Below are 26,315 nucleotides of genomic sequence, written 5' to 3' on the forward strand. Positions count from 1 at the left end.
GCGCGTGCGCAGCAGGCGGCGGGAAGGGGTGGACCAATCCCGTGAGCTCTGAGCTTTCTCTGGGCCCCACCCTGCACCTCTATCTCGTCGTCATGGTGACTGCTCTACAATTGGCTGGGTTCAGGTTCAAAGGATTCGGCTCAGCCTCCTCCGAGTCCTCGGGTTGAGGCATCCCTCGCCCGATTGGCCCGTTTCCTTAGCCCCTGATTGGCCGAGATCGGAAGAGACGGCGAAGAGCTCAGGAAAAAGGGCAAAACGAGGGTCGCAGGGTTCAAAATGGCTCCGGCCTCCTTCGGTGACGTAGGGAACAAAACTCGGGGCCGCCCCTCCCTCTCAGTGCAGAACGGGGAACCGGCCTTAGCCCGACGCCGGGATGGTGCGAGCCTCGACCTGCGGCGCTGGTGTTAACCGCCTCCCGCGGCTGGACTCGGCCCGCCTGTAGGTGCTTACGGAGCAGAGCTGCACCAAAGCCAGGCCCTTCCTAAAGGGGCCGGTGGAAGAGCCGACCTCGACCCCGCTTTAAACCTCCGCAGCGAAAACGCCCAGCCCCACACTTGGCGAGTGGCTGCGGGCAAGGCCCGCCCCGCCCTCCGTGTAGGATGCCCCGGGGAGCCGGGTCCTCCCGGCGGGACCCCGGGCCGGGCACGCTGCTTCCGAGCGGGGCCTTTGTTCCGCAGTCAGTGACCCTCGCGGTGGCCCGAGGAGCAGGTGTAGGTGACTCCAGGGCCAGGGCCCGGACCTCGTCCTCAGGGCGTGTGGACTCGCGCTCGGCGAAGGCGGGGCGGGCGGGCGGGCATCTGATAAATGCAGGGGAGGTGACGGTCGGGAGTTGTGCGGGGTTAGGGAAAGGTTGCCGAAAAGAAGCGGTGGAGACCGAGGAAGCAGCAGTGATAGGATGATCCTGGTAAAGGGATAATGGGGACACGGGCTGGGCACAGAGCTGGGCACATGACTTCAACATTGAGGAGGCACGCCTGTCCCAGAGGAAATCAGCACCCCCCCCCCCCCCAAAGCAGCCCTAATGCCCAATTTCCATTTTAAGAATAGGTGCACCCAGATTCTATGCTGGGGACAGGGGTTGTCTCGGCTTGGGTCAGGAGACGGGTAGGAAGGCACTGGGAAAAGTGCTGGATTGAAGAGCCTGGAAAGACGGGCAGGGAGAGGGCCTGCGAGGACCCTTCCCCTTAAAGAGGAGCGGGGGGGAGGGGGAGCGGGGCGTGGGGGGCAGTGCGGGGACAAAGGGAGACCCCGCTGGGGCTGGGGGGAGGTGAGCGAGGTGGATGGAGCCCTGGAGGGACAGGGGCGAAGGGCTCGGTGCTTGGCCTCTAGCAGACGCTCCGTCAATATTTGGGATGGAATGGGGACAAGAAAGGGGGCTCCGAGGGGAGGAGGGAACCGACTGCAGACACGGGGGTGAGGAGGAAGGAGGACGCCGAGGGGAAGTGAGAGGAGAGCCGGCGATGGGGAGGCGCAGCGAGCGCAGCCTGCGGGGACAGCGCTGGAAGGGAGTCCGCGGAGGACCGGGATGCTGCGGCCCGGCCCGGCCCAGCCCGCCAGCGAGAGCCCACTGGTCGGCGCGGCGGAGACGCCTGGGTGCCTGGGAGGCGATTGGCAACACAGGCCGCCCATCACCGCCCCCCACTTCCTGACCAGCCCCGGAAGCCAGCAGGCGTCGGGGTGGGGGGATAGCGGCCGCGGCAGCCCAGCCCTCAGAGACAGCAGGAAGGGTGGGAGGGAGCTGGGGGACAGCCCCCGCCGTTCCTACCGCCATGGGCCCTGCCGCCCACTCTCACCGCCCCTCCATCGGCCGGGGCTAGGACGCCCCCAAGCCCTGTCGCCCCCTTGGCACCGACACCCCGAACGAGGCAGAGACACAGCCACCCGCCACCACCGCTGCCGCAGCCTGGCCGGGGAGGGGGCCAGCCCCCCAGGCTCCCCTCCCCACTGAGGTGGGGGCAGGAAAGGGATGGGAGGGGTTGCCGAAAGGCACGGGGCGGAGAGGGTGGGGGAGAGGGTGGGCCTGGGAGGGCGGGCAGGGGAGAGGAGGAGAGCCGCCCGGGAGCGGGTTTCTGGGGAAGGGAGAGGGGCCCTGAGGGGGAGGAAGGATGGAGGGGGAGCCCTGGAGACCCTGCGCGTTGTGGGAAGGGTGTGGACAGGAGTCCTGGGGAGGGAACCCCTGCGCTCCCCAAGCCCAATTCCTCTCCCTGCCCTTTGGCCCCACTTGATTCTTGGAGGGCTGGGGCCGGAGGAGGCTCCGGGTGCCCTCCCTCCCGAGCAGAATCCGCTTCCTAGGAATGCCCTCGGGCTGGTCTGCCCATCCCGGCGCAGGGCCTCCTGTTTCCCCGGCCTTCCGCGGCTCCCCTCACGGACACGGGTGTTTTCTGTGTTGAATCCGTGTACCCTGGACACAGTGGCTTGTGTGCAGCTAGGTTGTCCTATGCTCTCCATGGGCTGTGAAGAAGTGCTGTTATTTCCCGTCAGAATTGCCCATTCTCATCTTACGTCCATGTCTCACGTCTAGTCTCGACATGTTCAGGTGTGTGAGTTTTCATATACATATTGCATCTATTATTGGCTTCATGTTTCTTGCACATAAACTTTGGCATGTAGAGATTATACCTTGTTTTGGGGGGCTCACGTGTTCCGTCCATGTTCCCTTCATATGCAGCGGTCTTCACGTGTGGGATCCATGGCTTACCTGATTAGCACACACTCCTTTCATAATCCGGTTGGCCCCTTTGCTGTGTATATTTTCCCAGTCAGGGTTCACTCTACACATATGTGTGCTCCTTCACATGATATGCTGATGTGACATGTCCAACATGCTTATGGTTACACATACTATTAATTATTTCTTAATTTTATTGGCATTATGTTTTGGGAGTCAAGTGCTCATTAACCCATTTGGCGCTCTATTGTGTTTATAAATCCTGGATATTTCTGCTCCAGAGAGGATCACGTAATATTACTGGTACATATTAGAGAGGGTAACGGGGCCTCCGTCTCCCCAAAGAACCATGTCCAGGTGCCTTACCTTGCTGACTTCTCTGGCCTGTGTGTCTTCCTGCACGGGGTCTCTCCAGGGGCTGTGCGGTGGGTCCGTGGAGCTCAGTGTCTGCCCGGGTCAGCCCTGCTGTGCACATTATCTGCCCCGCTCTGCACTGTTGGCATGTATTGGGTGACAGCAGCATCTTTCCCGTGGCATGTTAATCCCCGTTCTGGATGTTCTCTTGTGTGTGATGGTATGTGCCATCTTGATTGTTGCCACTCTGCTTTCATTGTGGCCGTGCGTCACATGGCTTGGTGTGCTCGCTGCTTTCTCGGTGACTTCTTTTCATAGCGAACATCCTCAAGAGGGTAGCTAGCTTACTCATGCTTATGGTTGTGTGGGTCTGTATGCAGCCTTATGGTGTGTTCAGCAAATGTTTATGAGTGCCTTCTCCGCCTCCTCCTGCCCCGGGCATTGGGGATAAGACAGAGTCCCTGTCCTCAAGCTGCTTACAGACTAGAGAGGGAAACAGAAATGCAGTGAGCAGTTATACTCAGTGGTGTCAAGATCAGTGGTTCCCAAACTCACCTGGAAGGCCTGTTAAAGCACAGATTAATGGGCCCAACACCCAGGATTTCTGACCCAGGAGATCTGGGGTGAAGTCCAGGAAGTTGCATCTCCACACTTTGAGAACCGGTGATTGAGATCAAAGTGTAAAGAGAAGTCAGGCCCAGCAGGCTTCGGAAAGACCTCCAAAACATCCACTGAGCCGAGTGAGGCAGGTGAGGGGTGGAGGGCGTTCCGGCCGAAAGGAACAGCGTGTTCCAGGCACAGAAGCCTGGAAGGCCCTGGTGGGTCTGAGGAACTGAAGTAACTCAGTTTGAGGAAAAGGCATTGTGGGCATGTGGCCAAAGAAGTAAGCAGAAGTCAGCTTGTCAAGAAGGGCCTTTAGGCAGGACAGGAAAATGCCCAGATTTGCGTTTCAAGAAGAATCTCTGGTTGCCCCGTGGAAGAGGGTTGAAGAGGGAGAGTTAGGAGCCTGTTGCAAAAGCCCGGATGAGAGACACTGGTCCACACGTGCAGGGCCGTGGGAGGGGGCTCTGCAGCCGGCCGTCTCGGCGCCGGCCGTCTGCTTTCCTCCACTCCCGTTGCCTTCGCTCTGGGCAACGGGCTGGCTGAGCACAGCCCTTCCTGTCATTGGAAGGGAATGTCTTGGGCCTTGACCGTATTTCCCTGAACACCGTTTTTGCGAATTGGGACCCTGCCCCCAGCAGCGGGACAGCAGAGTGGAGGAAGAAGGAAGAGCCTAGAAGGCAGGTCTGGGCGCCCGGCCGTCTTCCTCTTCCAGGGAAGGTGGCGTGATGTCCCTTTTACTCTGCCCTCTCTTTTTGCACCCCTTCCCCCCTGTCCGAGCCTGGCAGACTGCTGGCAGTGTCGCTGGAAGGGAGGGAAGGAGTGGTGGGATTCGTTTGCCTGGCTGTGGAGGTAGGATTGATGGATGTGGTGACTCCTGGCTCGTCCATGGCTCTATCTGGAATGGGAGGCCGCGTGGGTGGAGAGGGATATTCTAGGTATGCATTCCCAATCCTTCATCTGTCACTGGATAGGATCGTAAACGTGTGTGTGTGCCCGTCGGTCTTGTGTGTCTGTTGCCTGCGTGACAGAGCCTTCATTCTTGTCAGCCAGCCTTGAGAATGTCTGTGGGTGTTGGTGACTTTCGCTGTGTCTGCTGTGTGCACCTAGGCAATACGCAGACAGATGGCAGGGGGACTGAGGGGTGAGGGGCACAGGCCGCTTAGGTTGAAGCTAGGAAGTGCCTCTCAGGTGCTGTATTACCTCAGGTGAGTTACTGAACTTTTCTGGCCTGTTTCCTACAAAATGTAAACTTTGTGGTTTAACGTAGTGTATAGTATATGTAAACCAGCCCTGTCTAACACGAATATAATGCATGCCACATATGTAATCTTTAATTTTTCTTTTTAATCTTCACCTGAGGATATTTTTTCCATTTATTTTTTTAGAGAGAGTGGAGGGGAAGGAGAAGGGAGGAGGAGGAGAGAGAGAAACATCAATGTGAGAGAGACACATCAATTGGTTGCCTCCTGCACATGCTCCAACCGGAGATCAAGCCTGCAACCAAGGCACGTGCCCCTGACCGGAAATCGAACTTATGACCCTTTGGTCCATGGGCCGGCGCTCTAACCACTGAGCAACCAGCCAGGGCTGTAATTTTTAATTTTTTGGTAGCTACATTGAAAAAGGTAAAAAGTAACAGGGTGAAATTAATTTTAATATATTCTATTAAACACAAAAGTTTGTCATTGCACAATATAATCAATGTAAACGGTTATTAAGGGATATTTTACATTCTGTTTTTCATTCGAAGTTTTTGAGATCTGATGTGCATTTTACATTTCCAGGACGTCTCAGTCTGGACTAGGCCACATTGCATGTGCTCAGTAGCGTAGGTGGCAGGTGGCTGCTGGGTTGGACAGCGCAGGTGTAGGCCCTTGTAAGACCCTTACCAGCCACTAGTGTTAGCTCTCCCGTTACTGTCCTTTTAGTGTCATACATCTGCCTCAGTGGGTGCACATGTCCCCTCTCCCTTGTGCATCTGAAGATATCTGGGCCTTCAGAGAGAGGGGTGGGAGACCAGTCCTGAGCTCCCACTGCCCCCTGCTAGAGGCTTCCTGAATGGTTTCGACGGGAGCCCTGGCCCCATCCTGTCTCCTGCCTTCTGCACCTCACCCGCCCCGCCCCCTCCAGGAATCAGGCCCCCTGTCCCTTGCCCCAACCCCTGCAGGTGACCAGAATGGACCTGTGGCCAGGGGCATGGACGGTGCTGCTGCTGCTCTTCCTGCTGCTGCTCTTCCTGCTGCCCACCCTGTGGTTCTGCAGCCCCAGTGCCAAGTACTTCTTCAAGATGGCCTTCTACAACGGCTGGATCCTCTTCCTGGCTGTGCTCGCCATCCCCGTGTGTGCCGTGCGAGGGCGCAATGTCGAGAACATGAAGTGAGGGCCAAGGGGTGCTGGGTGGTGAGGGAGCCTAAGGGTCGGAGGTGAGCTGTGCATGGGGGGTCATGGGTGTGCAGGAGAGACTGAAAGAGTCCGGGGACAGGAAGGGGAGGATTGCAAAGATGCCGGGAAAGCGGGGAGCTGAAGCATGCAGGTGGACGTCAGTGGATCCCCTGGAACCGCCTGCCGTGACACCCCATAGGATCTTGCGTCTGATGCTGCTCCACATCAAGTACCTGTACGGGATCCGCGTGGAGGTCCGAGGGGCTCACCACTTCCCTCCCTCACAGCCCTACGTCGTGGTCTCCAACCATCAGAGCTCCCTCGACCTGCTTGGTGAGGCCCTCCTAGAACACACCTCCCAGCCATGCCCTCCCCCTTCCTCTTGGAACTCTCCCAGAATCTTCTCTCGGACGCGCTCACCTGCCCCTCAGCTGGGACGTGGCTGTCTCCCTCATAAGCAGGGTGGTAGGCCTTCAGTCACCCTTCCCTCCACTTGGGCGTTCCCTGGCCCTGCCCCCCGTCCCCCTCTTCCTTTATATCCAGGCCTCAGTAGCACAGTGATGACCTGGGTGACGGGGGCCACCTCCGCCCTGATGCTCACCCCCCCTCCCCTGCCCCAGGGATGATGGAGGTCCTGCCCGGCCGATGTGTGCCCATCGCCAAGCGGGAGCTGCTTTGGGCTGGCTCTGCCGGGCTGGCCTGCTGGCTGGCTGGAGTCATCTTCATCGACCGCAAGCGCACCGGGGATGCCATCAGTGTCATGTCCGAGGTCGCCCAGACCCTGCTCACCCAGGACGTGAGTCACCCTGGGACGAGGGGGATGGCGCATATGGAGTAGAACAGTTGTAAATAAATGATAGGTAGGGTCAAGGGGCCACAACCATGTTGCGACCCCTGCATAGACGCGTCTTTCCTCCCAGGTGCGGGTCTGGGTTTTCCCTGAGGGCACAAGAAACCACAATGGCTCCATGCTGCCCTTCAAACGCGGCGCCTTCCACCTGGCAGTGCAGGCCCAGGTGATGACTGCCTCCCCCTGCTGCCGAGCCCAGACCCCGCCGCCCCTTCCTCTCTGGCGGAGCATGTCCGGGGCCTCCGAAGGGAGTCAGGGCTGATGGCTTCTCCCTCCCCAGGTTCCCATCGTGCCCATCGTCATGTCCTCCTATCAAGACTTCTACTGCAAAAAGGAGCGCCGCTTCACGTCGGGTGAGGCTCTGAGCAGACCTGGGGGGGACCGGAAAGGTCATGGCAGAGGCTGGAGGGACGTCCCCACGGGGCAGGACTGAGTGTCAGAGCTGCTCAATGTCACAGATCACCTGCCAGGAAGCACCGCCGTAAGAGGCCGTTCCTGTCGAGCAGGAAAGAGGCCTGTGTGTGAGGAGCCGGACAGACGGGGGTGGGAGGGTGCAGGGGGTGGGAGGGTGCAGCGTCTGGACTGGTCTGAGGAAGGCTTTGTGCAGGGGGCCTCACGGAACAGGCGGATCTGGCAGGGAGAAGAGCCTACACGGTTGAGGAGAGGGGTAGCAGGGGAGCTCAGAACCTGGGCCCAGCCGCGGGCCAAGGCGGGGCAGACGGGCCCTGACTGCTCCCCCCCCCCCCCCCAGGGCGCTGTCAGGTCCGGGTGCTGCCCCCAGTGCCCACAGAAGGGCTGACACCAGATGACGTCCCAGCTCTGGCCGACAGAGTCCGGCATTCCATGCTCACCATTTTCCGGGAAATCTCCACTGATGGCAGGGGCGGTGGCGACTACCTGAAGAAACCTGGAGTCGGCGAGGCCCGGCTCTGAGCTCCCCTCCACCGCCCCCACCTGCCAGCCCGTGGGCTCTGAAGCAGGACCAAGCCCTCTTCCTCGTCCCCCCCTCCCTGCTCAGTCTCCTCTTCGGAGTCCAGCTTCTGAAGTGAATGTCTGCCCCTCCCCCGCTCCCCATGGACTCCTTGCCTCGGTGCAGCCTCCACTCTGACCCCACCCACCTCCTGTGCCCTGAGTCCTGGGACAGTGCCTCCCCTCATCTCCAGTGCTCGGCCCACACACAGCGGGAGCACTCCATCCTGCCCAGTGGGCCGCCTTCCTTCGTGGTCTCTCCCTCTCCCCGACATTGGCCAGTGGACTCATCCATTCCGTGGGACAATTCCCCCCCCTCCACGCCCGTGGATTCGGTGGACTCATCCGTTTGCGAGGAGGACTCCATGCTGGGCCTGGAAGCTGGTGCCTGGAACACCTCCCAGGCTCCTCCTGGGAACACTCCTCAGCAACGTCACCCTCCCTCCGGTGGAGCCTCCGTCAGGGGGCTGGACTCTTCTCACTCCGAGGTCTCATTCCTGCCCGTGCCCAGGTGCCCAGGACTGAGCACACTCCTGGATGCCAGTTTGGTCTTCACATTTCTGCTCCCCCTGTTCCTGTGCCGGCCCCACCCACCCCCTCAGCCCTGGGTCCATTCTGAGGAGACACGGGAAGCGCACCAGGGCTGCACTCGGCTCCCGCTGGGGAAGCGCTGACCCCTGGCTGGAGGGGATGGGAGGGCTTTTATTTATTTCTCTTTCTTTTGAGGTTTCCCCCTTTGAGCCAGTTTTCATTTCCTCCCTGTGGCATTAGCCTCCCTCCCTCCCATCCCGGACCTGTGCCCACAACAGGGAGGGGCTGGGAGCAAAGGAGAGGGTGGGACTCCGTTTTTCATGGTTGGTTTTTATTAATTATCTGGATAACAGCAAGGAACCAAGAATAAAGACTGAGATCTGGACACTAGCTGCCTTTGTTAAGTTGAAGAAGCAGTTCCCACCCGGAGGGAGTCGGCCAAGACGTGGCTCCTTAGTGGCAGGTGACCTTATCTGCAGCTCCCCAGCTGGGAGTCCCAGAGGATTAGTGGGTCCAGCTTCTGTGTAAATTAGGGGCAGGGCTCTGCAGAGGGTCCTCACTGCCGCCCCTTGAGGCCTGGGCTCAGGCTGTTGTCCTCACAGGAGCCTGGTTAATGACAGGAGACGGGAGACCTGTGGTCTGTCACCCAACCACAGTGAGCCGCCGGCGGGAAGGCGTGGGGCGAGTGAGGGGGCAGTTGGGGGAAGCGGACTCACAGGCGCCCAGCCTCTCCTCCAGCAGCAGCACCTGGTCGCTGAGAGATTCTATCCTGTCGCCCCGGCCCCACAGCTCTGCCACCTGCTCCGGCCGCAGGTCTTCGGGGGGCACAGGCAGCACCGCTCGGACCCAGGCCCCGGCCTGCCCAGCCCACTGCAAAGGAAGAGCCGCCTCGGTGGTTGGGGTGGGCGCGCCCAGCCCCGCGGGCGAGGCCCCCGGGCCCAGCTCACCTGCTCCAGCCGCTCGAGGCGCCCTCGCAGCTCACGGATCTCTCGCCTCAGGGCGCCCTCATCCCGCTCCGCGTCCCGAACTGGCACAGAGGAGAGCGTGACCTCGGCCCCGCCGCCGCCGCCCCGCGGCCCGCGCTCCCGCCGCTCACCCGCCACGCTGAGGGCGCTGGCGCTGGTCGGAGGCTCCGGGGACCCCGCCAGGCAGGTGCGCCCGTCCGGGCCCAGCACCAGGCCGTGGGGGCAGCCGCAGGAGAAGCTGCCCGCCGTGTTCAGGCAACGGTGCGAGCAGAGGGCCACGCCAGTCCGGCATTCATCCACGTCTGGTGACGGAGAGAGGAGGGGCTGAGCGGGGCGGGCGGGCGCCGGGGGCTGGGAGGGCGCGGCGCTCCGGAGGCGGCGATCCGACTCACCCACGTGGCAGTGCTTCCCACCCCAGCCGGGGGCGCACTCGCACCGGTCCGGCCGCACGCAGGCGCCTCCGTTCAGGCAGGGTTTGGCGCAGACGGCTGGGGGCGCAGGAAGGGCGGTTTGGAACGGGCCCGCGGGCTCCCTGGCCACCCCGGGCGCCCCGCCCCAGGCCCAGGAAGAGCCAGCCTCACCTTCCTCACAGGCGAGCGCCCCCGGATGCCGCTTCTTCCATCCCTGGCAGCACACGGCGTGCGTCTGCCGCACCTCCCTCCGCACCTCCCGCCACGCCACGCGGTACGTGGTCCTGGAGCACAGTGCCCGGCTCTGGACCCCGACATAGGGGTCCTGGTCGGGGTTCTTGGGGTTCCTCTTGAAAGACCCCGGGACCCAAGCTCCCATCCCTCACCTGTAGGTGCTGCAGATGCGCCTTCCCGGGCACAGGGTCAGGTAGGGCTTATACACGGGCTGGCTGTAGGACTCGTTGTAACGGAGCGGGACCACCAGCGTCTGCTTGGAGCAGACCCCCTGGCTGCACCCATGCGGGGGAGGTGGGAGGCGTTGAGTGGGCCAGGCCCTGGGGAGCCCGGAGCCCTGCAGGCTCCCCGAGGCCCAGGCCTCCCTTCAGCTGACAGCCTCGCCCCCATTCTAAACTCTGTTGGCCCCTGTGAAGCCCCACCCAGTCTCCCCTGCCCCTGCCCTGCCCCGCCCCCTCGTTGTCACCTCTCTTTGAGGGATCCACCCTTGGACCCTTGGCCTGACACCAGGAGGAGGAGTGAGAGTCCGCTTAGGAGAGCGCACAGCTCAGCCCTGGACCCCATGACGCTCCTGACTCCAGACTGCCGCCTGCGGGAAGGAGAGGTGAAGGACGGCCTTCCCGCCCGCTCCCTTCTCCAGCTCCCGCCCCGCCCAAGCGGCCTGCGGTGCCCTCCAAGGGGACACGTTCATTCGTGTACACTTGCACCAGTCACCAGGATCGCGGCACGGGGGCGTGCTTACCTAACGGCACCCTTCCTTTAGCACCGGACAGGCTCCCAGCTGCCACCCCCCTCCCCTCTGCACACACACTGCCCTGCCCTTCAGGACCCTCTGATCTCTAACATGCCCTCTTCCACCGTAATCTCCCCACCTTCACAACCTTAGGTATTCACCACGCCCCTCCCTCCTTCCACACAAACTCACACTGCAAACACACGCCTACTCCCCTCACACCCCCACACCATGCCATCACATACACCCCTCACCCAGACAGCACCCCAACTCACACTCACTCCAAGGCTCTGAATGACCCCCCCTTTCCCCATCGACATTCCATGCCCACCTGCCTTTCCCTCTCTCTGGGAGAGTCAGGCCCACCAGCCTCAGCAGCAGCAGCTCGACTGGTGGGCAGGCTGGGCTGCTGAGAGGAGGGGCTGGGCCACAGAGCCCTCCCATTCCTGCCCCCTCCCACAGGCTCCCCCTAGAGCTCCAGCTTGGTGTGCTCAGTGGGCTCCAAGTCTCACCACTTTCCCCACCCCGGCACAGGGCCCCCTAGAAGTATCCTCCCAACTTCCTGAGGCCCCTTCTTTCTGGACCCCCCAAATCAGCAGAGGCTACTTGCTATATAACACTACCAGTACCCTTGGTCCTAGCCTCCCCCTTAAACCCAACACAGACCGGGGGAGAACTGGGGGGCAGGGAAAGGGCTGGCAGAGAACACAGTGGGGTCAGGTCATGGGAGAAGAGGCAAGATCAGTTGAGGAAAGAAGGGAAGTCATCACAGAGGGGCAGGGGGCAAGCCAGGGCACTAGGGGAAAACTGACCCCATTTCTTGATGACATTTGTCAGGGCCTGGGAGGGGGCACAGTTGAGTCAGCCACCGCCCCCTCGGCCACAGTAGACAGGGCCCTATTGTCTCCATCAGAATTCCTCCTTTCCAGGAAGAGGAGGCTCATTGTCCGCCCTCACCCAGCTCTGGTCCGCAAAGGTTAGAAAGGGGCTCAAGAAATGCTTCCCCTGACCCTTCCCCCGGGCTGGCCTGGGGTGGCAAGGACATTCCATCCATGAAGCTGGGGCACAAACCACTGGGACCCTGGGCTCAGCCCCCCAATCTCAGCCTGGGACAGGAAGAGAATTGTCCTCAGCAGGAAAGAACCCACAGAGAATCAGGAACCCACACAGAATGGGCATTGAGAGAGCGGAAACACCAGGGGTCCCACCCCAGACCAGGCATCCGGGCACCCAGGCCTCGGGCTCTCCATTCCCACCCTTTTTGGGGAGCCAGGTCCCTCTCACCTGGAAATGAGCCAAGCCACACTGAGGAAATGGAACTTTATTTCCATAAATACAAGGTAACACCCATTCAAGGGGGGCTGGGGCCTCAAAGAAAGTAGGCTCCCAGGAAGTACCCCAACACTGAACATAGGGACTGGGGGATCCCCAAACCTGAGATGGGCCTCGCAGGCCACAGATATTCCCCAACATTGACACTTCAAGAATGGAACTGTACCCACAGGGGAGCCGTGGACCCCGCTCTCCTGGGTAGTCCTTCCTGGGGGGGAGGGCTGACAATGGGGAGTTCAGCGGGAACAGAGTAACAATGTCCTGAGCAGCCTGGGAGGAGACCCCTGTGGTGGGCAGGCTGGGGCCCCCTCCTGTACAGCCAGAGATGGAGGAGCAGCCGTAAGTTAAAAACCTGGTTTCTCACTTCCCAACCTCAGCCTTGGGAGGATGGGAGAGCATGGAGCCACCCCCAAATGAAGACATGAGGTGGGGGAGACCAGGAGTTGTCATTCACAGAGCAGAGGGGTCTGGGAGCCCTGGCCGGTGGGGGCAGTCAGGGTGCAGTAATGACATGGTCACAGGCAGCTGCTCTCCAATCCAGCACTCGGTCTCTGGGCCCCGTGGGCGTGCCCTCAGGAGAGCCAGGGCTCGATGCAGGTCTCGTAAAGGGTGTGGTTGGAGTGCCAGGCCGTGTGGGCAATGCCAGCCATGGGGCACCTCACTATGGCCCCCCGGGCAAAGAGCGTCTTCAGCCCAAAAGAATCCCGAAGATAAACCTTTGCGGGGTGAAGGGGCACGGGGGAAAGACACAGGGAGAGACAACGTGAGTGCCCGCCGAGTCCCAGGCCCCTTCCCAGGGTGATCCCCTGGGCTCCGGAGTCAGCAGTGGGGGGGCTAGAGACAGCTGGGAGGGGCGTGAAGAAACCCCAGGGACTCACCAGTTGTTCCTCCATCTCCAAGACCGTCTCATTTGCGTCATAGAAACCAAAGAAGCTACAAAGAGATGGGGGCGGGCCATTATCAGGAGAGTTGGAGAAAATCAAGGTGGGGTAGGGTCCTTTAAGAACTCACAGCCTGCCAAAACCGGTTTGGCTCAGTGGATAGAGCGTCGGCCTGCGGACTCAAGGGTCCCAGGTTCGATTCTGGTCAAGGGCATGTACCTTGGTTGCGGGCACATCCCCAGTAGGGGGTGTGCAAGAGGCAGCTGATCGATGTTTCTCTCTCATTGATGTTTCTAACTCTCTATCCCTCTCTCTTCTTCTCTGTAAAAAATCAATAAAATATATTTTAAAAAAAGAAAAAGACCTCACAGCCTGTTGGGGAGACAGGCAGCAGGGAGAACACTCAACATATTTAACGGGACATCATGCACCCCATGAGGTGACGCACGCAAGACACGGCATCACTTCGCTGAATTCCCAAACTGAGGGACATTCTACAACATAGATGGTCCATACACTTCAAAAGTATCAGTGTCCCGGACAAGAGGACTTGGGTAGTATTCAGGATTAAGAGAAACTGAAAAGACATGAAAACTAACACATGACCCTGGGTTTAATCTTGCACTAGAATTTTGTTTTCCCCTAAAAAGACAGCCCAGCCGGCGTGGCTCAGTGGTTTGAGTGTCGACCTATGAACCAGGAGATCATGGTTCGATTCCCGATCAGGGCACATGCTCAAGCCCGGGAGGGCCCAGCTCAACCCACAATGTGGGGCATGCAAGAGGCAGCTGATCAATGATTCTTGCTTCATCATTGATGTTTCTATCTCTCCCTCTCCCTTCCTCTAAAGTATCAACAGAAACATTTTTTTAAAAGATAATTAGAAAAATTTGAATTAGGTCTATAGAGTACCATATCAATGTTAATTTCCTGATTTTGATAATTGTATTGCAGACATAAAAAAAAAATGCCCTGTATATAGGAAATATGCAGACATACTCCAGTTTTAGGGATAAAGAGATGTTGTCAACCTGCTCTCAAACGGCTCACACACACCCAGCAGGGGGCGTGTGGGAGGCAGCCAACCAACGATTCTCATCACTGATGCATCTACCTCTCTCCCTTTCCTTTCCTCTCTGAAATGTGTATTTATAAACACTAGGTGATGAGTATAAGAGATTGCTTTGTACTACTTTGGTAACTTCTTAAATATGAGATTGTTTCAAAATAAAAAGATCTTAAGCCTTTGCTGGCTTGGCTCAGTGGATAGAGCATCGGCCTGCGGACTGAAAGGTCCCGGGTTCAATTCTGGTTAAGGGCACATGCCCAGGTTGGGAGCTTAATCCCCAGTAGGGGTCATGCAGGCGGCAGCCAATGATTCTCTCTCATCATTGATGTTTCTATCTCTCCCTCTCCCTTCCTCTCTGAAATCAATAAAAATATATATTTAAAAAAATTTTTTAAAGGTCTGAACATGTTTCTTCATTAAGAATATATGACTGGCACGAGCATTGAGTGGATGCTGGCAGTGAATAACTGAATGCTGCTAAGAGTTCAGTCCAATGGGCCACAGGAGCAAAGACAAAAGCCACCGCCTTCGTGTAGAGCAGGTGGGGAACCTTCTTTCTGCCGAGGGCCATTTGGATATTTATAACGTGATTCGATGGCCATACCAAATTATCGACTTAAACATTAGCCTGCTGTGTTCGGTCAAACATTTAATTAACCCCCTAATGCCTTGGCAGGCCAGACCAAACGATTTCCGGGGCCTTATCGGGCCTGCCCGGTTCAGAGCACCCCTGGTTTAGAGCACCAACAAAGGCTTCCCCGCGATGACCCTGGACTAGGGAAGGCTGCTGCAGGCCAATGGAAGGCAAGAGCAAAGGCGCGGAGGGGAGGCGCAGCTGGGTCCAGGGCGGGGGGTGGGGGGGTGGGGGGGCTGGGTTGGAGGCCTGGAGGCCATGGGAGAAGCTGGATGTCCCCCGGCTGGGAGAGCAGCAGGGCACAGACCTGGACTTGCTCTCCAGCTCTGCCACACTCCCCACTGTGTGCCGCTGGGCACGCTCCTTCCCCGGGTCCTATGTGAGCAACACCTCCTTGGCAGCGAGGAAGGAGCACGTGCTACAGAGAGACAGCCTGACTTCACCACGTACTAACTCTCTGAACGTAAGCAAGGAATTCCATCTCTCTGCACCCAAGTTTCCTAAAAGGTCGTTTTGAGGATTAAGTGAGCTTTATTTAAAGGTGCTACATAACTGTGAGCTATTACTATCTTTATAGGGTCGTAGATCTGAAATGAAATGTAAAGAAATCCCATCTCTTACTATTATTATAAGGGATGTTACACCTTCACTCAAAACCCTCCAATGTCTTCCCATTTTACTCAGAATATACAGTCAAGGGTGGTGGTTGCTGGGGGCTGGGGAAGGCTGGGCTGAGGAGTTCGTGTTAATGGATATGGAATTTCAGTTTGGGGAGAAAAAAAAAAGTCCTGGACATGGATGGTGATGATGGTCACACAATAATGTGAATGTACTTCATGCCACTGAAGTGTGCATTTACGAATGGCAAATTTTGCCCTGGCTGGTGTGACTCTGCAGGTTGGAGTGTCATCCGTACACCGAAAGGTGGTGAGGTTCAATTCCCAGTCAGGGTACATACCCAGATTTTGGGTTCGAGCCCTGGTCGGTTCGGTGCACATATAGGAGGCAACGGATCTCTCTCTCTCTCGGCAACAGATTGATGTTTCGCCCGCTCTTTCTCTCTCTCTCTGTAAAAATAAATACATACATAAAAAATGGCAAGTTTTATTTTGTGTATATTTTTTAAAAAGAAAGGCCTTACTTTGCCCTACAAAGGCTCAACATAACGGCTACCGCTTTCAACCTCCTCTCCCACTCTCTCCCCGGCTCCCTGTTCACACGGCCCCAGGGTCCATGCAGGCGCTGTCCTTGTCCCTGGCCCACTCCCCACACCGTTGCACAACTCCTTCCGATTTCCTTCCGCCTCAGCCTCAGCGCAGAGGGCAGCTCTTCCCAGAGGGCTTCTCTGGCCACCCCTAAAGCAGGCTCCGTTCCTGACAGCCGATCCCCTGCCTCACTTCCCTCCTACTTGACACAGACAGTTACATCTGTTACCTGCCTCCCCTCTAGAATGAAAGCTACATTACAGCAGACTCCTCACTGACAGCTGCACTCCCCAGGCCCAGGACAGCGCCAGGGCACGCATGCTCAATGAGGGACTACGGAGGTCAGTGACACCTCAGCTCACTCAGGAGACCTGGAACGGAGGCTCGCACGTGGTGCCATGGAGACCCGGTTTCCCAGAGGAACGGGACGGAAGGGACGAGGAGGAGGCAATCACAGCGGACCAGGAACGTAAAGAGGTGATAGGAAATGGATTAAAAGGGCATGGAGTGTCTGCACACATCGTGCCAATGTCAAGTTCCTGTTTTCTGATACTGAGCTATAGTTACATAGGATGCAGCCATTGGGAAACTGGGTGAAGGGTACCCAGGACCTCTCTAAACCATCTCTGCAATTTCCTATGAATCTACAATTATTTCAAAGTTAAAAGGTTTTTATAAAACTAGGGGTGGTAGGGATGGAGAGGAAATAGAATCCGCAGGATGTAGTGACTGGCTAGATACAAGGGGTGGGGGGAGGACTCCCAGGTTTGGATCTTGGCTGACAGGCATTCCCTGAACAGGGGGACCAGTTTTAGGTATGCGATGAGATTGATGGGGACTAGGGGGTGTCCTTAGGGAATCTCAGGCCATGCAGCCTCTTGTTACCTGGACTGCCATGGGGTGATGACACCGTCATCGGGGCCTCCGATCAGCACCAGGCGGCCCACGCGGAGGAAGTTCTTCCGCCATGCTGCCGGTTGGGAAGGAGAGAGCCCGTCAGTCCCGGGGCCAGGCCAGGTGGGAGAGGGGAACACAGCGGGTCAGAAAAGCAGAAAGTGATACCCAAGCGGAAGCCTGGGGCCTCACCAGTGGCATTGGGATGGTCTCTTTCCCCATTGATCAGGGCCAGGAAGCTGCTGGCATTGAGGTACAAGTCATCGTGGTGGGGATCTGGGAACAAAGAGCATTCAGAAAGACAGTCAGAGAAGCAGGGAGAGGAGGCAGGACCGGGCGCTGGAAGACCATTCAGGAGGCTTCAGTAATAGACAAGGTGAGCAGTGATGTAATGCAGCAACAACAATACACGTGAACACGACAGCAAACACCTTTACCTAGCACCTACGATGAGCCAGGTATGTTCAAAGCATTTTATACTCGTTAATTTATTTAATGCTTACAACCATCCTGTGAGGGAAGTATTACATTATTCTTTTACAGACGAGGAAACTGAGTCACAGGAAGGTGGAGGAACACTCAGTCACCCAGCAGGCTCAGACTTCAAACGCAGGGGCCCGGACCCGGCAGCCAGGGTCTTGAAAAGCCCGCAGGCTTCTGCACTCGCCCACGGCCTGTTCCTGTGAGGAAGCTGCATTGGGACACGGACCCGCGGCTGCGTCCACACAGGCGTGCCGGGACGGAGGGTGGTGACAGAGACTATGCGGCCTACAAAACTAAAAACATTTACTATCTGTGCTTTAAAGGAAAAGCTTGCCGACCTCTGCACCACACGGTACTTTCTGAGACAATAGCTGATACACATAAAGCATTTTGTGCTCAATAAATATAAGTTATCACTATTATTGTTGCTATTGGCTATGGTAGAGGGGGGACCAGCAGGCCCTAGCCTTCAGGGCACCCCTCCACGGAGGTCCAGGTTAGCATCGACTACTCACCATGCCAGTAGTTGCATATGGAGAACTCCTGGCCCCAGGGGCTGTAGCAGACGCGGTAGAGGTTAGACCTCATGGAGGTGGGGAACAGCCACTTCAGGTAGTCCGTGTCTGGCAAGAGAACAGCAGCGCCAAGTAGATCCAAACCCCCAAACTTTGTGCCCCCCAAACTCAGGGCCCGCATGAAGCCCCCCGTTCCCACTCACCTCCATACTGTCCCATCTGTGGGGAGGAGAGAGAGATGAAGGAATCCACGTTGTGTTCATCCATGACGGAGAGCAGTGCCCGGCACACCAGGCCGCCTGTGGGAAGACCACCACATGGGCAGGGATTCGGGGACAGCCAGGCCAGCAGTCCCCACTGCCTCCCCCACCACAATGTACACCAGGCAGACTGAGGCCCGGACAACACAGACACGGCCTGTGGCAAAAGGTCCTATCACGTAGGTGACAGGGCCAAGAGCCAGACTGGGATTCGGGGTTCTGACTCTAACTCTAGGTGTTTTTCACCGCCCCTCTCACTATCTCTCTGGTCCGAGAACCATGAGTAATGGGGAAGGGAGGGGGAGTACTGGGTCCACGGAGGACACAGAAGTGAGACCCAGGGGCTGAGGGAAGTCAGAAAAGGAGGGCTCAGGCACCAGGGCCCTGCTGGACAGTGTGGTTCCGAAAAGGGGACTCTAGGACGTGTCCCTCAGATAAGGATCAAGCTTCAGAGAGTGCTTAGGATTAGGGGGGCACCTACCCTGCGAGTAGCAGATGAGATGCACCCCTTGAGGGGCCTTTGCCATGATGGGGGCCACAGCCTCTCGGAACCCTTGCACCTGTTCCCACAGGGGCCGCAAACTCTCTCTCCCATCGAAGAGATCAAGCACGGTCACCACGGTGCCAGGGTGTGTCTGTGGGAAGGGGCGATGCTGCAGCTGGGGACGACCTGCAAAGCCCTCCACGCCACCCTGGCTGCGCCAATGCCTCCTGTGCCCTGCAGAACCGGGGGTCCGTCCCCCACCCCTCTCCCCAGTCCAGCACCAGCTCCCGAGGAACCGGGCAGGCCCAGCGGGGCGGCTTTCAGTTCCGCACGCTTCCTCCCCAGCCACCGCGACGCCTCCAACGCCCGCCCGCACCCAGGCGTCCCCGGCCAGACCTCGTTGATGTAGTCCAGCAGGTGGCGGAAGCTGTACGAGCTGTCAAAGAGCCCGTGCACCACGATGACCGGCTTGTAGGAAGCGCGATGGGGCGCGGGGGCTGCAGGCAGCAGCAGCAGCAGCGGCAGGAAGGGCAGCGCGAGCAGGATCCCCGCCGGGGGCGGCCGAGGCCCCGGGAGCCCCAGCATGCTCGCACCTGAGGGGGGATGAGGCTCGTGAGCGATGACAACGCCCCTGCCCTCGGACAGACAGCGCGCGGTCAAGCCTCTCCCGCCCGGGCCCACCCAGGTCCTGGTCACAGAACAGCCAACTTTTAACTTACTCTGGTCTCCCCACAAACACACCCCCTACCACGCAGACGCAGCGACGCGCACCGAAGCCCCGCCCCCAACTCGGCGGGGACGGTGCTCCGGCGGGGACGTCCCTAAAGCGTCGTCCCCGCCAGGCACCGCCGGCTTTGGCAGGAGGGACCTCTGAGCTGCAGCCGGTCCCAGGGAGCGCGCACACTCCCACCGGCCCGGCTCCGCCCGCCCGCCCGCTGCTGGCTTCTCCCGGGTCTGGAAGCCCGGGGGGGGGGCGGGGGGAGGACGGCGTGCGCCCGGGAGTGACGGGGGGGGGGAGCGGGGAGGCTGCTCGGGGTCGCGCTCAGACGTCATTTCCGGGGCTTTCCCTGGCAACCGTGCCAGCGTCCCAGGCAACGCAGGCCGGGGACCGGAGGGACCCTGGAACTTTCCATTGCGCCCTAGGAGCGGGGGAGGACATGGGCGGAGCGACCCATTTTGACGGCGAGGAGAGGAAGAAGCAGCAAAGAGGTCCTGCGAATAGAGAGAAGGCCTTCGCCCCAGTGCCCGGTTCTGGGTCCGGCTCCGCAGGGAACCCGACGTTCCCTCCCGGGGAAGGGCAGTCCTCCGCGCTTCGCCGCCGCCTGCTCAGGGCTGGAGCCAGTCGGGCGAGCCCCGCCCGCCCTGCCCGCCCGGCCGCCCGGCCTCTTACAACTCTTGATTCTGAAGTGCGTGTCGTGCCTTGTCTCCCGAGACGCGGAGAGTCCTCCTGGCCCCTCGAGCTGAGAGCAGCCTGGCCCAGTTTCTCCTGCCCTCTCTGCGGCTCCGTGAAGGATCCACCCCTCAGGGGTGGAGGGCTCCCGAGGCGGCTCTGACTCACGCTTGCCAGCGTGGTTTCGACCAGACTTTCAACCAGGACGACCCCCACAACCTGGCCCTTAGCTGGGAGCTCCCGGGCGGCTCCCCACCCAGACCCTCCCACCAGGCCAGACTCCCAAGCCCCAGGCATCCCCACCCTCCACCTGTGACCCTTACCCAGTACCCATGAAGAACTCAATGAAAAAAATGAACTCGCTGTGGCCAAGCTGCTAAGCTACTCATGGTAAGCAGGTTGAGGTATGAAGAAAGGATTCTATTCTTGTTTTAACTTAAACTTTGGAACTTTCTAGCCCTGCATCAATGCCTGCATATACCTCAGACCTCCAGACAACTGAGAAACTACTCTGATATCCAGACCACCTGACACCAGTGTGAAGACCACTGGCCATCTAGAGGATTACCATCCAGAGGCTAAGAATGAACTGGTTCTTCTGAAAAATGTACCCTACAAGCTTTTCCTTCTTCCCAGGAACACTCCAAGTATTGCCTAATTGTGTTACCAGGTTGCCAACCCTAAGATCCTTGGATAAATCTTTGCCGTTTATTTCTATCAAAGCCTCCAGACACTTACTGAGTTTCTTGGACACCAGAGCCCCCGTTAGAGCTTTTATTTAGCACTCAAAGGTGTTTCCCTTCAGAAAAGAACTTCCCAGATTGTCTGAACCCCTCCCTTGTTCACAGGGTCTTTGCCCGTCTAAAGTAGTTCCCAATCACCAACTTGAGCTCTGAGTTGTGTAGAATGAGGATGAGGTGGTGGTACAGGTTGGGGCTCACACAAACACCATAAAAACCAGAATGAGGAGCCGTGATTTAAATCTCTGCAGCCTCAGGCCCAGCTGAGGGTCTCCATTCAGCTAGCTCTGTAGTCTGTTCAGACATGAAGGGGAAGGACACAGCCCAGGAGAAGGACTCTGTGTCTTGGCCCGGGGGGTGGGGGGGAGGGGGTGGTAAGAAATGGATCTGAACACTGGCAGGCCCAGGAACTCTAAGAAGCCCGTAAGCAAAGGGAGAAAAGGGGATCAAGTACATCTTCCCAAACCAGCGGCCAGAAATGAGCAGCCCCTTCGCCTCTCCCTCTCCCAAAGTGCTTTAGCTCCTTCGCCCGCCCGGGGAAGGAAGTATCTGTGCATCCCCAAGCTTCCCCTCCGTCCTGCCCCCTCCCATGGTGGGGGGGGGGGGAGCTTTCTCCCAACTGTTACAGCCGGAGCCTCCCACTTTACTTCCCCGTTCGCCCAGGCCTGGGTGGCGGGTTGAGGCTATAACCCCGGGAACTTTCCAGGCCATCACAGGTCTCAACTCTGCATATACACCTTCCTCATACACAGCTGTCTCTCCTGGAGTGAGGAGACTAGGGGCAAGGATTTGAGAGAAGATTCTGGGACCTGGCGGGGCTCTGGGGGAATCTGGGGGGAGAGGCCTCCCTGGAGTGAGCCAGACCTGCAGGGAGCTGGGTATGGAGTCTGTGAAGCACCTACTGGATCCCTCCCACAGCTGATCACTACCGCCAGCCTCAGAGCGGCAGGCTCTAGAGTGTTCTCTCTCCCTCCTTCCTTTCCTTAGTCCCACCCACTTTGCCTGGTCTTGCTTGCCTCCCTGTTTCCATGACAACTCCAAGGGAGCCCAAACTGGGGGCTTGAATGCTGGGGTGAGAGGAGGAGAGACGAGTGGGGGTACATCTGAAGAGCTCCCCCAACCCCGCCTCGGTCCCTTTAAGCTCCCCCCCTCCCTGTTCTCCCTCTGCCCCCCCTCCACCACCACCCTCCGAGGCTGTCTTCTCTCCATCTCTTGCGCTGCTGGCTGCGCAATCCCTGCACCCCGACTCCAGCTCCAGTTGGAGACCCCGACTCCAGCTACAGAGACCCTGACCCAGCGAGACAGAGACTGCAAGCATGTCATCAGAAAAGTCAGGTAAGAATCCACAGCAAAACCTCCCACTCCCTCCGCGGTCTCCTAACCCCCCTCCCCCTCCCCTCCGCTCCAACCCCCTCCCTTACCTCTTCCTAGCGGGTTCTATCCAGCTCTCAGCCACCCCTAAACCCCCTCCTCTTCCTTTTCTCCTTCCAGTTTCAGCCTCGGTCCCTGCCAACGTGGGCAGCAGGGGGTAGGCTGAAGCGGTCAGGGAAGTGGGAGAGTGGCTTAGCATCAGCCAGGTGCTGCAGGGAGTGACAGATGGCACTGGCTGGCTTGGGGACATCCAGTGGGGAGGTATGGAGACCCTATCAGACGCGGGTTGTTAGGGGAGTAAAATCCAGGAGAGACCCTTCGTTGTCAGCCCTAAAGAAGCACTGAGATTCCCAGAGAGGCTGGGGCGCCCCTCCCCTGAAGGCATGGCGGTGGGCCGTGTCAGCCTGCATGGCTCGCACAGTGTGGAACTGACACATGTTAAAGCGGTGTTGCATGTCCACATGTACACGCGCAGGACTAGCTCAGAGAGGCAGCCCGAGGCAGCCACAGCCAAGCGCGGGCTCCGCCGGTGAGCGCTGCGGGCACCGCGCTGTGAGGAGCAGAGAGCTGTGGCCTCAAAACTAGACGGAGAAACAGAAGTGGGGGGGGGGGGCACAGGTGGCCTAGATACAAGCCCACTCCTGCCCCCAACATGAGATGTTCTCACCTATCTCCTCTGTCTCTCCCACTGTCTTCCTCCATCCCGGACCCTCTGTCTCCCCCAACCCTCCCCCTCCCGCCCTGACCTGCCCCTGGACCCCGCCTCGGCTCGCCGCCCCAGGCCTCCCGGACTCGGTCCCTCACACCTCCCCGCCGCCCTACAACGCCCCGCAGCCGCCCGCCGAGCCCCCCGCCCCGCCCCCGCAGGCGGCGCCCCCCGCGCACCACCACCACCACCACCACTACCACCAGTCGGGCACCGCCACCCTCCCGCGCCTCGGGGCCGGCGGCCTGGCGGCTTCCGGGGCCTCCGCCGCGCGCGGGCCCTCGTTCTCCGCCACTCTGCCGCGGCCCCCACACCACGCCCCGCCCGGCCCGGCCTCCGGGGCGCCCCCGCCCGGCTGCGCCACCTTGCCCCGCATGCCACCCGACCCTTACCTGCAGGAGACGCGCTTCGAGGGCCCGCTGCCCCCGCCGCCGCCCGCCGCCGCCGCCCCGCCCCCGCCGGCGCCCTCGCACACAGCCCAGGCCCCCGGCTTCGTGGTGCCGACGCACCCCGGGGCGGTGGGCACGCTGCCGCTGGGGGGCTACGTGGCCCCGGGGTACCCCCTGCAGCTGCAGCCCTGCACCGCCTACGTGCCGGTCTACCCCGTGGGCGCGGTGAGTGCGGCGGGCAGGGCCCGGAGGGGGGAGGGCGCGGTGGGGACACCCTGGGGGCCGGTGGGATGGGGAAACGGGCCAGGGGACCTGGCGGCCTAGGCTAAGGCCTGGGGGGGGGGGCTGGGGGAAGGCGGGGGGGGGGGGGGTTCCGGCCGTCAGTGCGGTCAGAGACCGTGGCCTGGGAGGGGAACGGAACAGCTGAGGGAGCAGGAACCTGGGACCGAGTGAGTGGGGAGGCCAGGGAGGGATCTGGAGAGAAGAAACAAGGTTTGAAGTGAGGCGGGCAGCGCCGGAGGGGCGATACCTCGGGGGAGGGAAGTTGGAGAACCCCTGGATACAGGGTTACCCCGAGGACATGGGGTTAATGGCTACAATGAAGGGAGGAGAGGGGCCTAGGTGGACTGGATGGGGGTTCTGGAAGCCACGTGCACGAACTGTGCTGTAAAACTCGCCCTTCCAAAGCGGAACATTGTGGGGCCCAGAGAGGGTCCGCATGACGCCGCCCCCCCCCCCTTACACAGCCCTATGCAGGCGGGACCCCAGGGGGCGCGGGAGTCCCCTCCACGCTGCCCGCGCCGCCGCAGGGCCCGGGGCTGGCCCTGCTGGAGCCCAGGCGCCCGCCGCACGACTACATGCCCATCGCCGTGCTGACCACCATCTGCTGCTTCTGGCCCACGGGCATCATCGCTATCTTCAAGGCGGTGCAGGTACGGGTGGGGCGTTCGGAGCGGAGGCTCACTCGGCTCTTAGGCCCAGGAGCCGGGCGTCTGGGAGCCACTTAGAGGGGGGCTGCGGCCTGCGGGCGGGCGGGCGGGCGGGCGGGCGGGCGGGCGGCAGCTCTCTGACCCGCGTCCCCGCCGCCGCCCGCAGGTGCGCACGGCCCTGGCGCGCGGAGACATGGTGTCGGCCGAGATCGCCTCGCGCGAGGCGCGGAACTTCTCCTTCATCTCCCTGGCGGTGGGCATCGCGGCCATGGTGCTCTGCACCATCCTCACCGTCGTCATCATCATCGCCGCGCAGCACCACGAGAACTACTGGGACCCGTGAGGGCGCCCCTCCACCGCCGCGCGTCCTGCAGTCCCGCCGCGGACCCCGGGGGCGCCCTGCACACCCGCCCCCGGGGCTGCCGGACTCGGATGCACCCTAAACTCGGCCTCCGCCGAAGCTCTCGCGGTGCGGGCACGCTCCGAGTCCAGTTCCTCAGGAACCTCGCCAAAGCCCACACTCCCAAGGGCGCCGCTTCCCTGGATCCCAGCCCAACGCCGGGCCCCAGTCGTCCCAGACTCCCCTCCCCCAGAAAAGCAGCGCCCCCGCGGAAGCTGCGGGGAGTCCTCCGCGAAGCCCGGAGACGAGTCCCGCAAACCCCGCCTCCTCCGTAGGCTCCGCCCCGGCTCCGAAAAACCCCGCCTCCAGGTCGGCAGGCTCCGCCTTCTTCTCTTCCTCGCGGGGCGCTTCGGGCCGGCGATTGGGTTTGGGGCACCAGGCCTCGCCCCAGACCGACAGACTCCCGTTCTCGCGGCGTGAGGACCCCGCCTGGGCGCGGCCACGGCCCACGCGCACTCCCGTGTTTGCCAGCAGGTTCTCGTCTCCTACACCCGCGTCTCCACCGCGTTTCTTGCTAATCCCAGAACCTCTATTTTTGTTTTGTTTCTTGGGATGAAATTTGGGAGGCTCCCAGTTTAGGAGCCTTCACGCTGGGAGGAAGATTCCGTGCCGATCCCTGTAAATATTCCCCGAGCGGCCGGCAGAAGGGACCCCAGGCTGCGGGCCTGCCAATGTCGGGGGGAGCCGGCCCGCTCCCGCTCCCCGGCAGTCCCGCCTTGTTCTGATGTGTGTGAGTGTGTGTGTGGATTTCTGAAAGCCAATATTAAAGATCTAAGTGGATTTATTACCCGGAATTCCGATGGCTACAGCCTAGCAAAGACCCTGCTCTTTTGGTTCCCCCTTTCATCTCTTCCCATTTCCCCTTGGGGTGTGGTGGGGAAGGAGACTGACAGGTCTCAGGACACCAGAGAGAGGGACACACACACATGCAGCCGGGAGGGTCCCTGGGATCCTGCCAGGAACGATCTTGGGGTCCATTCTCGGGGAGGATTTCTTTCCGCAGCTCATCTTTTCCACTCCCTACCCCACTGGGCTTCAGGCTTGGAGAGGGAGAAGGTACAAGGAGACCCAGGGATCTCTCCCCAGAACTCCGGAAAGCCAGGAGGGAAGGAGGGCAGACCATTCTGAAGAGGTTGGTCAGAGATGGGGTGGCAGGGGCAGAGAAAAGAGGTGTCCCTGCCTGCGGGCTGGAGGGTGGCAGACTGCTGAGGTGGAGCCCTAAGGGGGTGTTGTGCGGGTACCCGGAGGCAGAGGGAAGGGCTCGGACCCCTGTCTCAGTCTATTCCAGCTGCTCAGAGGCCGGCTCATGAACAACAGAATGTATTGCTCAGGGTCCCGAGGCTGAAGTCTGAGATCAGAGCGCCCAAGAGCAGGCGAGGGCCCTCTGTGGCTTGCAGACTTCCCATTGGGGGGGAGGGGGCGGCGGGGGAAGGGTGCCCCATTCACGAAGGCTCCACCCTCAGGACCTAATCACCCCCAAAGGCCCCCGCTCTGCACATTAGGATTTTAACATGAAGTTCGCAAGGAACATATTCAGGCTACAGCAGGGCCCCAGGAAGGCGGTCAGGAGCCGCTCACACCCAAGTGGGCTGTGGTCCTTGCCTACCCTGAGGTCGGCCAGGGGCCTCTTGGGGAGGGGGGAGGGGCACAGCAGTGGGCTCGGTCTCTTCAGTTGGACACCTGCAGGACATGATCCTACCCTGACTCCATGCATTCGTACAACATGCAGATACCGCGCAGGGTGCTGGTGAGACATTTGCCGAGACAGCAGATGAGAACACTGACCTCACGCAGTTTACCTAGAAGGAAAGCCGCGCACCAGGATAAGAGGCGTGGGAGGAGGGTGTGGAAATCATGGGGAACATTTTTTTAGACATTTCAGGTTGAATGTACCTTCCTCATCAAACTTCTTTTTTTAAAAAAAATTTGTAATT

At 59.9% G+C, this 26,315-nt stretch overlaps 4 protein-coding genes across 15 annotated transcripts; 2 read left to right on the top strand and 2 right to left on the bottom strand.

Moving 5' to 3' along the window:
- Positions 1-249: 249 nt before the first annotated feature.
- On the top strand, positions 250-8,678 carry AGPAT1 (1-acylglycerol-3-phosphate O-acyltransferase 1). 6 transcript variants are annotated; one of them, XM_079780886.1, is made up of 8 exons: positions 1,377-1,949; positions 2,293-2,536; positions 5,793-6,001; positions 6,207-6,340; positions 6,628-6,803; positions 6,928-7,023; positions 7,138-7,210; positions 7,609-8,676. In XM_079780886.1, exons 3-8 carry the CDS (start codon positions 5,802-5,804, stop codon positions 7,788-7,790), a joined length of 861 nt encoding a protein of 286 aa, XP_079637012.1. In that variant the 5' UTR covers positions 1,377-1,949; positions 2,293-2,536; positions 5,793-5,801; the 3' UTR covers positions 7,791-8,676. The 6 variants fall into 6 exon arrangements, with proteins under 6 accessions (XP_079637016.1, XP_079637015.1, XP_079637012.1 ...); XM_079780887.1 differs by having other exon boundaries at positions 2,412-2,536; XM_079780888.1 differs by having other exon boundaries at positions 2,430-2,536.
- A 144-nt stretch (positions 8,679-8,822) lies between these two features.
- EGFL8 (EGF like domain multiple 8) lies at positions 8,823-11,850 on the bottom strand. Of its 4 annotated transcripts, XM_079780880.1 has the most exons (9): positions 11,031-11,850; positions 10,433-10,555; positions 10,119-10,241; positions 9,904-10,016; positions 9,715-9,810; positions 9,454-9,624; positions 9,305-9,384; positions 9,074-9,227; positions 8,823-8,963 (listed from the first exon to the last, which is right to left on the bottom strand). In XM_079780880.1, the coding sequence occupies exons 1-9, from the start codon at positions 11,141-11,143 to the stop codon at positions 8,914-8,916; spliced, it is 1,023 nt and encodes a 340-aa protein (XP_079637006.1). In that variant the 5' UTR covers positions 11,144-11,850; the 3' UTR covers positions 8,823-8,913. The 4 variants fall into 4 exon arrangements, with proteins under 4 accessions (XP_079637006.1, XP_079637005.1, XP_079637004.1 ...); XM_079780879.1 differs by having other exon boundaries at positions 9,715-10,016; XM_079780878.1 differs by having other exon boundaries at positions 8,911-9,227; positions 9,715-10,016.
- Positions 11,851-12,053: 203 nt separating this feature from the next.
- On the bottom strand, positions 12,054-23,124 carry PPT2 (palmitoyl-protein thioesterase 2). Of its 4 annotated transcripts, none has more exons than XM_079780883.1 (9): positions 23,056-23,124; positions 18,853-19,049; positions 18,454-18,607; positions 17,916-18,011; positions 17,713-17,820; positions 16,907-16,990; positions 16,706-16,790; positions 12,910-12,964; positions 12,054-12,747 (listed from the first exon to the last, which is right to left on the bottom strand). In XM_079780883.1, the coding sequence occupies exons 2-9, from the start codon at positions 19,039-19,041 to the stop codon at positions 12,604-12,606; spliced, it is 915 nt and encodes a 304-aa protein (XP_079637009.1). In that variant the 5' UTR covers positions 19,042-19,049; positions 23,056-23,124; the 3' UTR covers positions 12,054-12,603. The 4 variants fall into 4 exon arrangements, with proteins under 4 accessions (XP_079637009.1, XP_079637007.1, XP_079637010.1 ...); XM_079780881.1 differs by lacking the exon at positions 23,056-23,124 and adding an exon at positions 19,876-20,609; XM_079780884.1 differs by lacking the exon at positions 23,056-23,124 and adding an exon at positions 19,847-19,981.
- On the top strand, positions 21,903-24,465 carry PRRT1 (proline rich transmembrane protein 1; the record flags this gene model as incomplete). The annotated part of the gene is made up of 4 exons (XM_079781657.1): positions 21,903-21,921; positions 22,739-23,277; positions 23,799-23,984; positions 24,148-24,465. 4 exons carry the CDS (start codon positions 21,903-21,905, stop codon positions 24,322-24,324), a joined length of 921 nt encoding a protein of 306 aa, XP_079637783.1. The 3' UTR covers positions 24,325-24,465.
- Between the last annotated feature and the right edge of the window lie 1,850 nt (positions 24,466-26,315).

This window comes from Cnephaeus nilssonii (genome assembly GCF_951640355.1).
Source record: "Cnephaeus nilssonii genome assembly, chromosome: 9".
Lineage (NCBI taxonomy): Eukaryota > Metazoa > Chordata > Mammalia > Chiroptera > Vespertilionidae > Cnephaeus > Cnephaeus nilssonii.

What these genes read in the sequence shown, in the direction of transcription:
- PPT2 (XM_079780881.1), bottom strand. Translation starts at nt 20,143, where the DNA reads ATGCCTGGGGCTTGGGAGTCTGGCCTGGTGGGAGGGTCTGGGTGGGGA. An exon ending in TCCGCGTCTCGGGAGACAAG is followed by an intron (nt 19,050 to 19,875) that starts GCACGACACGCA and finishes ATCCCCCCTCAG; the next exon opens with GTGCGAGCATGCTGGGGCTC. An exon ending in ACAGATGGGACAGTATGGAG is followed by an intron (nt 17,821 to 17,915) that starts GTGAGTGGGAAC and finishes TTCTCTTGCCAG; the next exon opens with ACACGGACTACCTGAAGTGG.
- AGPAT1 (XM_079780890.1), top strand. Translation starts at nt 5,802, where the DNA reads ATGGACCTGTGGCCAGGGGCATGGACGGTGCTGCTGCTGCTCTTCCTG. An exon ending in GAGCTCCCTCGACCTGCTTG is followed by an intron (nt 6,341 to 6,627) that starts GTGAGGCCCTCC and finishes CCCCTGCCCCAG; the next exon opens with GGATGATGGAGGTCCTGCCC. An exon ending in GGAGCGCCGCTTCACGTCGG is followed by an intron (nt 7,211 to 7,608) that starts GTGAGGCTCTGA and finishes CCCCCCCCCCAG; the next exon opens with GGCGCTGTCAGGTCCGGGTG.
- EGFL8 (XM_079780877.1), bottom strand. Translation starts at nt 11,143, where the DNA reads ATGGGAGGGCTCTGTGGCCCAGCCCCTCCTCTCAGCAGCCCAGCCTGC. An exon ending in GGTGGATCCCTCAAAGAGAG is followed by an intron (nt 10,242 to 10,432) that starts GTGACAACGAGG and finishes GCATGGGTGCAG; the next exon opens with CCAGGGGGTCTGCTCCAAGC. An exon ending in CGCATCTGCAGCACCTACAG is followed by an intron (nt 10,017 to 10,118) that starts GTGAGGGATGGG and finishes ACTGTGCTCCAG; the next exon opens with GACCACGTACCGCGTGGCGT.